Source organism: Gadus chalcogrammus, chromosome 5 (genome assembly GCF_026213295.1).
Source record: "Gadus chalcogrammus isolate NIFS_2021 chromosome 5, NIFS_Gcha_1.0, whole genome shotgun sequence".
NCBI lineage: Eukaryota > Metazoa > Chordata > Actinopteri > Gadiformes > Gadidae > Gadus > Gadus chalcogrammus.
In genome coordinates this window covers 20699980-20708920 of record NC_079416.1, presented here as the reverse complement: position 1 = coordinate 20708920, position 8941 = coordinate 20699980, and the positions used below count along the sequence as shown (strand labels likewise).

Here is an 8941-nt window from a genome sequence, read left to right as displayed (position 1 = left end):
GATATGCTGCAATGCTGTGTTTGTTCACTGAAAGAGAGCATCAAAACGGATCCTCTCCTCGTGAAATGGCTGACGAAAACCGAAATAGCCTGTAATAACATCATATATATTAATAATATACAATAATAATATTAATAACACATATCATAGCCTTTGGGCCAACAGAGATCAATTATAAATGAATCGAAGGCACTCAAACAGTTATTGATTAAAGGTTTGTGGTTTTCATGTAATTAAATGTGAATGTTATGCATCTTCTCAGTGAACAAATCAATATTCTCAGACCACAGAAAACTACAGCAAAGCATTTTTCATTCATGTTGAATGCAACAATCACAGGAACCATGTCAGGCAGGCTTATTTTGTTTTTCCAACATATTTAATCTATTGTAATGCATCGCTATACTACTATTAAAGGCCTTCTACAAATACTGTTGAATAGTCCTGGCACTTCATGTACGTACTTATTGTGTGTTGTACATCCTAGCACTTAATGTCCTCACTTATTCTATGTTCTACGTCCTGGCACTTGATGTATGCACTTATTGTATGTTGTGTGTGCCGGCACTTAAAAATAGTACTTAGCCTTTTGTAGTATCTTATCCTAGCTATCTTTGTTGTAAACAGGGAATATGTTCACCTAAAAATTGTAAGTGCTTGGCAACTTGGTTCTATGAACATCTTTACTGTACCGACAGCGTTATATTGCTTCTCTTTCTTCTTAGAAATGTAGGCTACTTATTGTAAGTCGCTTTGAATAGAAGCGTCTGCTACATACCCTAAACATAAATGTAACAGTATTCCTATTTCAAATGAATGGAAAGACGACACACACACAGAGCACGTTCTGTTAGGCCGTTTATTAGCATGTAGGTCTTACAGGTAATCACAGGTCAAGGACAGAGCTCCTTCTGGGGTCAGGTGGGGAACCCGCAGTCCGAGCTCCATCAGCAAGCACGGCGGCTTGCGGCCCCTGGCTTATTCTACCTCCAAGTTGAACATGTTTCATAGTCTAGCTTGTAGGACGACAATGAGCTAGCAAACCAAACACAAAACTAATCATAACACTAATCGTTTTCATAAACACAAGCAGAGTCATAACGAGAACCCGGCGTCACCGAGCCTGACGCGGTATTTCGTACGCACACCACGGTGTGTGTGTGTGTCGTACCAAATACAGCGACGGGTCAGAGAAACATGGAAACTAATGTTTCATTTACTCTAAAGGAAACTAAACGTTTAAGGTTACCAGTCCACTAACCGGTTAGGATTAGTGGTCCTGGGCGAGGGACAACACATAGCCGGTTGGCAGAGTTTGCGTTCGTTAAACTACTGATCAGGTCCCAGCGTCAGGAGACATGTGGGCGTGGCACTCAGTCGCACACATCTGGTAAAATGTTTGCGCAGTGAGGGGCCAGTGATGGGGGGTTCCCGGTGAGGTTCCTGGAGCTGGGGCCCTCAGCGGTGGCCAACGAAGGAGAACTCAGCCAGGAGCATATCGCTGTCCAGCCAATAGCTATCGGTTATTAATTAACTAATTGACTTATTAATTAACTAATGACTAACGACTTGGCGGCGCTCTGCGTTCCACAGCGCGCCGTTGTTCATGCTTGTGTGTGTTTGTGTGTGTGTGTCTCTATGTGTGTGCGAGGTTGCATGTGTGTGTGTGTGTGTGTTTGTGTTCTGTCAGTATGTGTGTAGAAGAAGGGGGACTTCCTTGGAGACCTCTTGAATAACAAGGGCACATCTGACTTAAGAAGAATGAGCTGCTGTTGGGGTCAAATGTTTTGGGGGTCATGAGGGAGTTTCGGGGAGTTAGGGGGAGTAAGGGGGGAGTTTGGGGGGGGGGGGGGTAAGGGGGAGTTTGGGGGTCAGGGGGGGAGAATGTAAAAGAGTTAAAGCGTTAGCGATCGGGTGGGGGTGGGGGTTGGGGAAGGGGTGGGGTTGAGAGGTGGTGCTGAAGAAACGGGGTTTTCAGGGGGACGTCGGCGCGGAGACGTTGAAACCTTACATCAGGCCCGGAGGCGCCGGATAGGCCAGCCGAAACTCCTCCCCCTCCAAGAGTTTCCTGGGAGGCGGGGCAAAAGAAAAAGAAATGAGAACGGACATGGAACCAGACGGAAGGACAGACAGACAGACAGACAGACAGACAGACAGACAGACAGACAGAAGGACAGACATACGGACCGATGGACAGACAGAGGCACTACATACATACAGAACATACAGTACATACATACATACATACATACATCAATATATAGATAAATACATGCATATATTTCACAGGGTACTTCAGATATGGCCCTACTAGGATAGGTGTCATTTGACCTTTCAATCTGTATCTTGTATCTTGTATTACATTGACTTTGTTCGCCTTAGTGGTCGCACGGGGTCGGGCGAATAGCTCCTGCCCTGTAGGTCGCATGACCGCCTACCGGTAGGCCGTGATCTCGATGTCCAGCGCCATCTTGACGTTGAGCAGGTCCTGGTACTCCCTCAGGTAGCGAGACATCTCCTGCTTGGCGTCCGAGATGTCCGTCTCCAGCTCGCCGATCCTTATCTGAGGAGGAGGAGGAGGGAGGAAGAAACGTTAACGCCGCCATGACGGTGGGGGGGGGGGGTGAACAGCCCAGAAGGACAGGAGGGCGGCCATCTTGAAGACAGCGATGCAGACGGTTTTAATCACGGGGGGGGAAGAGATTTGAGCCCATATTGAATAACTTCAAAATACTTGAACTAAATCACTTCGTACTTATATTCAATGTTACAGTTCTCTTACTAAATGACTGAGTACTTCTATGCAATGTCACAGTTCTTCTATTCAATGTCACGGCACTCTTACTAAATGACTAAGTACTTAATCTAAATGACACAGTACTTATATTCAATGTCTCTTAACAAATGACAGATAACTTCTAGTATATTCAATGACACAGTACTTTATCTAAAAGACAGAGTACGCTTACTAAATGACACAGTACTCTTACTAAATGACAGTACTTATATTCAATGTCACAGTACTTATATTCAATGTCAGAGTACTTATATTCAATGTCAGAGTACTTCGATTGAATGTCTGGTTCACACCGACCCTGTCTCCTTAATCGACGGTCAGACAGAGAGAGGTCTGATTCAGCCTCAGTACCATTCGTCCTTCGATCAGGTCGTCATGACGTCACAGGGATGCTCTGCCAAAAACATGGCAGACCCTCTTCTCCTCACCGGTCCTCAAGCATAAAGTGAGCGTGTGTCTGTGTGTGACTGTGTATGTGTTTGGGTGTGTGTGTGTGTGTCTGTGTGTGTATGTGCATGTGTATGTGTGTCAATGTGTGTGTGTATGTGTGTGTGTGTGTGTGTGTGTCTGTGCGTGGCATTGCTGCAGTAGTGTCTCAAAGAAAAAACTCTTTGCTGCATTCTCCATTTCTCCCTCCTTCTCCTTAATAATCGCTCAGTCGCTGTCCCAAACCGAGGACTACCAGACTACCTGATCCAGGACCTAGACTACCTGACCCAGGACCTAGACTACCTGACCCAGGACCTAGACTACCTGACCCAGGTCCTACACTACCTTACCCAGGACCTAGACTATCAAACCTCGGACCTACACTTCTACACATTACACTCCCCCCCCCCCCCCCCCCCCCACACACCTTTCTAGAAGGTTGCAGTCATGAGACTCTGTTCCCTCTCCTTCTCCCTCCCTCCCCCCTCCCTCCCCCCCCCCTCCTCCTCCCCCCTCCTACCTGATCTCTAAAGAGAGTTTCGCCCTTGAGTCTGCAACCACTAGCGGGTGGCGTGTGCGTACGTGCGTGTGTTCGTTTGCGTGTGCGTGGTTATGTGGCCGCGTGCGTGTGCGTGCGTGCGTTTTCCCCCGTGCATGTGCGCGCGTGTGTGCCTGCGTCACCTGACACTTCTCCACCTCCCCTTCCTGCGTCTCCTCCAGCTCCTGCGTCTGCCGCGTGAGGGAGTCCACCACGGCGCGCAGGCCCTCCACCTCGGCCGAGCGCGTCTGCAGCATGCGGCGGTACTCCAGCGTCTCCTCGCGGATGGCGTGCACCGCCTCCCCGTTCCGGCTCGCCGCCTCCGCCACGCTGGCGAACTTGCCGCGGTACCAGTCCTCGGCGCCCTGCCGGTTCCGGGCCGCCAGCCGCTCGTACTGCCCCCGGATGTCCCGCAGGGCGGACGACAGGTCGGGCCGGCTCACCTCCGCCTCCACGCCCGCGCACGCCGCCGCCTGCTGCTGCTGCTGCACCTGCGCCGTCAGCTCGGCGTGCTCCTCGCCGAACACCTTCTTCAGGAAGCCCAGCTCGTCGGCCAGCGTGGCCAGGGACGCCTCGGCGTCGGCGCCGGCCAGCGCCGCCCGCCCGGCCTCCTCGCGCGCCCGGCCCAGCTCCTCCTCCGCCTCCAGCCGCCGCTGGCTCTCCGCCTCGCAGCGCTCCCTCAGCTCCTCCAGGACGCCGCGCAGGTGCTCGCGCACCTCCTCGGCCCGCGCCTTCTCGCAGCTCTCGCCGTCGACGGCGGCGCGCAGGCCCCGGGCCTCCCCCTCGTAGAGGGCGTGCAGGCGCGACGGCTCGGCCTGCCGCCGCCGCAGGGCCTCCAGCTGGGCCAGGAGCGCGCGGTTCTGCAGCTCCAGCCGCCGCACCTTCTCGATGTAGGTGGCGAAGCGGTCGTTGAGGCCGCCCAGCTGCTCCCGCTCCTGGGAGCGCACGCCCAGCAGCTCCGTGTTCTGGGAGCTGGCCTGGGCCAGGTCCAGCCGGTCCGAGGCCCCGCCGGCCGGGCCCCAGCAGGAGGCGGAGGCCCAGGAGGAAGGGTAGGAGACGGCCGGCCTCTGGAGCCTCCGGGGTCCCGCGGCGGCGGCGGCGGCGGAGGGAGGCGGGCGGGGGGAAGAGGTGCCGTAGAGGCAGGACGGCATGGCGGGCTTGAGGGCGGCCGGGGGTCCTCGGAAGACGTCCCAGGGCCGACGGTAGGAGGAGTAGGGGTCGTAGGTCATGGTGGATGGGAGGAGGAGGAGGAGGAGGAGGAGTGAGGAGGTTGTGGATGTTGCGGGGTTCAGGAAGTTTTTGGTAGGGTTTTTGAAGTCCCCCTTTTTCTGCACACCGGCGCTGAGAACAGGCGGGCGCTGTAGCACTGCACCAGCTCACCGACCGCTGCGGAGAGCTGCCTCTTATAGTCCTCTCACACACACACACACACACACACACACACACACACACACACACAGCGAGACACACACACACACACAGACCGAGACACACATACACATACACACACACAGAGCATCAGCGCTTTGCGCCGACCAATCAGAGAGTGCTGCAGTGAGGAGGAGAGCTGTTGGTTCTCAGGGTGTTGCTCATCCGTTTCCGACAGAGTATGCGTGGTAGGGCAGTTTTATTTTTTTTATTTCACTACATTTTCGTAATAATAAAAGGCCCAGAGAAGAAATGACTCGAACAGATCCACACTGCTGTTATTCGTTCAGTTCACCTTTCGTAGTTCTACATGTGTGGCCTATTTTAGACACTCGACCCACTGCAACGCTTGTTGCAGTGGGAAAAAGGGAATTGTTACATAGGATTTAACATGTGTGTGTGTGTGTGTGTTAGAGAGAGAGAGAGAGAGAGAGAGAGAGAGAGAGAGAGAGAGAGAGAGAGAGAGAGAGAGAGAGAGAGAGAGAGAGAGATACCGAGAGACAGAAGAGGGAGCGAGAGAGTGGGAGGAAGTGAGGGGGAGAGAGAGAGAGATGAGGAAGGAGGAGAGAGGAGTCGTTCTCTTCATTGCACTCTTGGGGTTCGGTTTAACTCTAGAAGGCAATAAATGAATCGAGGCAGCGGGTGCAGAGACAGTGGAAGATAAAGGCAGTGTTCAACAAACTGCAAACCCAACGCCTGAACAGACTACAAAGTAATGGTGTTATCCTGTCTGCTCAAAGAGCAGTACAACGGATGATGTTCACATCCTGCTTCTGACGTGCATCTTTTCCTGAGAGTTGTGCTAGCAGGGCCTGCTGCATGCTGCAGGTCGGACATGACATCATTAAAGCACCCTGGTTCTGTCTGAGGTTCTCTCTGTGCTTCTGGTTCTGTCTGTGGTTCTGTCTCTGGTACAGTCCCTGGTGCTGTCTGTGGTTCTGTCCCTGGTTCTGTCTCTGGTATTGTTTGTGGTTCTGTCTGTGGTTGTGTTTCTGTCTGTGGTTCTGGTTGTGTTTCTGTCCCTGGTTCTGTCTGTGGTTGTCTGGGGTTCTGGTTCTGGTTGTGTTTCTGTCTGTGGTTCTGTCTGTGGTTCTGTCTGTGGTTCAGTCTGTGCTTTTGTCTCTGGTTCTGAGTTGGTTGTGGATCTATTTTTAGAAACCCATAGTGATGAGTCACACCTTGCTTCGGATGTTCTGAAACTCTGTGGCAGACATTTTGGATCCGTGTGTGCGTGTGTGTGAGTGTGTGTGTGTGTGTGTGTGTGTGTGTGTGTGTGTGTGTGTGTGTGTGTGTGTGTGTGTGTGTGTGTGTGTGTGTGTGTGTGTGTGTGTGTGTGTTTGTGTGTGTGTGCGTGTGTGTCTGTGTGTGTAGGTCAGTTTTGTGTGTGTGTGTGTGTGTGTGTGTGTGTGTGTGTGTGTGTGTGTGTGTGTGTGTGTGTGTGTGTGTGTGTGTGTGTGTGTGTGTGTGTGTGTGTGTGTGTGTGTGTGTAGGGCAGTTTTGTGTGTGTGTGTGTGTGTGTGTGTGTGTGTGTGTGTGTGTGTGTGTGTGTGTGTGTGTGTGTGTGTGTGTGTGTGTGTGTGTGTGTGTGTGTGTGTGTGTGTGTGTGTGTGTAGGACGTTTCCTGCTGACAGGGGGCTTGTGGCTGTGTAAGAGATGCTGTTCAGACACCATGAGATAAGAACATGTGACCCCTTGGTTTTAAGCTACATTAACCAACCAATGTGGATGTTTAGGTGGATACACTGCAAGATTCACTTGCAGGTACTCATGTCCCTGGTTGAAATAATGTTGTCCATCAAGATCTATCATCTTTAACATGATTCAATGTGATCGATGTTGTCTCAACCTATAGATGACCTTTAGAAAATTGACCCAACGGCCGAAAAATACTGACAGGTAGCCTTCACAAAGATGTTAAATGCGTAAAGATCGGACCATGCTGAACACCGATAGACACAATCGCACATTTCTTCGCAATAGCACGGTTTGCCCACAGGGTGGCGCTGTTGCATTTCCCGAGTGAACGCAGACGACTCAATATTATTACCACGATTCTCAAACGTATTTCGTTGGTGGCTCAAAGATCATTTGAGCTTCATTAACTCCAAGAACCAATACAATTCCCGGTTTTACATCGTGTGATATATAGGCCTACATGCTGCCCAAATACACAGAATTGTGTTGAGAAGACTAAATCAAATTAGTTTGACTTTATTAAAAAGGTAGTTCCCATATTCAAAGAAAAATCAATCATGGGCGTTACAATGTGTAAATGTAGCATACAGCAAACGTACCCCTCACTGATTTACAATCAAAATGTACATAAAACTTGCATTTTATGTTCAAGGCTTTGGAATGTCAGGCGTCTACGTCACAACTAAAATCATTCACATTGCATTTACAATAATTTCAAATATACATATGATGAATCTTAAGTACTGAAAAAAATCAGTCTGTCTGTAACAAAGTGTTTCACTAAAACATTCAGGCCTAAGTTTTAAGAAGACAGAGTTCAGACAATTCTCTGTAATTGTGGCCCTACGAATATAACGAATATAACATTTTCTATAACATTTGGAAACATTCTCTGAAAAGCTAGCCGAGAGATCACGCTAAAATATACATAAAATATAAACAATACGGCTAACTGTCAAGCTAAGTTTGAATACAAAAATGTACTTTGGTAGAAAAAAATATCTCGCAAAAATTGTGCTCAATATAAAGAAGTAGTATTTCATTCATGGAGTCGTAGCATCCATATAAAACAAGCTGCATATACAATCTGTGGTGAAAGTCCCGTGTTTACATGCACGGCCGTGCGCGCGGGCACTTGACAAGCGCACAAGCGAATCGGAGCGCGCGCTCATTCAGTCGTCGGTGGGAACAGTGCTTTGGTCCTTTCGCGTGATCCAAACGTGACGCGCCCGTTGAACTTGTTAACGAGTTAAGCGCAAAAATTGACGCTTCACGTGTGAACCAGGCTATACGACGTGTCATAAAGTGTGAAAAAAAAAAAAAAGGAACAGAAAATAAAGTAGACTCGAGTTTAACAGCCTTTAATAGAGGCCTACTTCACCCGACTTGTCGTGTGCATCCGATAAACCAGATGGTAGGCCTACGTGACGTCGAACAAGCGTTCAAATTCCGAATAAAACCAACTTCTCCTTCATTCATTCCCCCCCCCCCCCCCCCCCACACACTCTCGTCTAGAATATCGCGAGCCTCTTGTGATGGACCGTTCTCGCCCCCTTCGCCGCGCGCTGGCTCGGGTGGTCTCGCGACAGCGGGCAGTACTTGATGGTGTGCGCGTGGTCCCCGTTGGCGCTGCACAGCGGGCAGGTGTACGCGCGCAGGATGGGGCAGAGAACCCTGCCGTCCGCAGTCTTCAGGATGTGAGAGCCGTACACCTCCTCCGGCGCGCCGTTGTTACGGCAGAACACGCACACCTTGGGCTCGGGCTTGCCGCTCCTGCCGCCGCCGCCGCTTCCGCTGTGCACGTGCGGCTGCTGCTTGTTGCGCCGGCGGTCCAACGCGAGCCCCATGTGGAGATCCATGGCACCAAAGCTCCCTCTGTACGTCGCCTCGCGCTCCTCCGCCTGCGGGGGGGCGTCGCCCGGGGAGAGGAGGTGTCCGTAGGGCCGGAGCAGCGAAAGGCGCTCCTTTAGGTCGAAGATGGAGAGAGGTGGAGGGCTGGAGCCGGACGGTGCACCGGAGCAGCAGCAGCGGCAGCAGCAACTGTCCGCTTGCGC

At 51.1% G+C, this 8941-nt stretch overlaps 2 protein-coding genes across 2 annotated transcripts in view; both read right to left on the bottom strand.

Annotated features, from left to right (window-relative positions):
- Positions 1-2007: 2007 nt before the first annotated feature.
- si:dkey-33c12.3 (uncharacterized protein LOC335380 homolog) lies at positions 2008-4993 on the bottom strand. Its single transcript, XM_056589782.1, has 3 exons — positions 3908-4993; positions 2439-2563; positions 2008-2068 (listed from the first exon to the last, which is right to left on the bottom strand). The coding sequence occupies exons 1-3, from the start codon at positions 4991-4993 to the stop codon at positions 2008-2010; spliced, it is 1272 nt and encodes a 423-aa protein (XP_056445757.1).
- A 2210-nt stretch (positions 4994-7203) lies between these two features.
- Positions 7204-8941, bottom strand: part of LOC130382917 (nanos homolog 1-like) — a 2094-nt gene continuing 356 nt past the window's right edge. The window contains exon 1 of the mRNA XM_056590896.1: positions 7204-8941. This exon is cut by the window's right edge and continues 356 nt beyond it. Within this exon, the coding sequence (XP_056446871.1) occupies positions 8399-8941 (543 nt within the window). The 3' untranslated portion in view covers positions 7204-8398.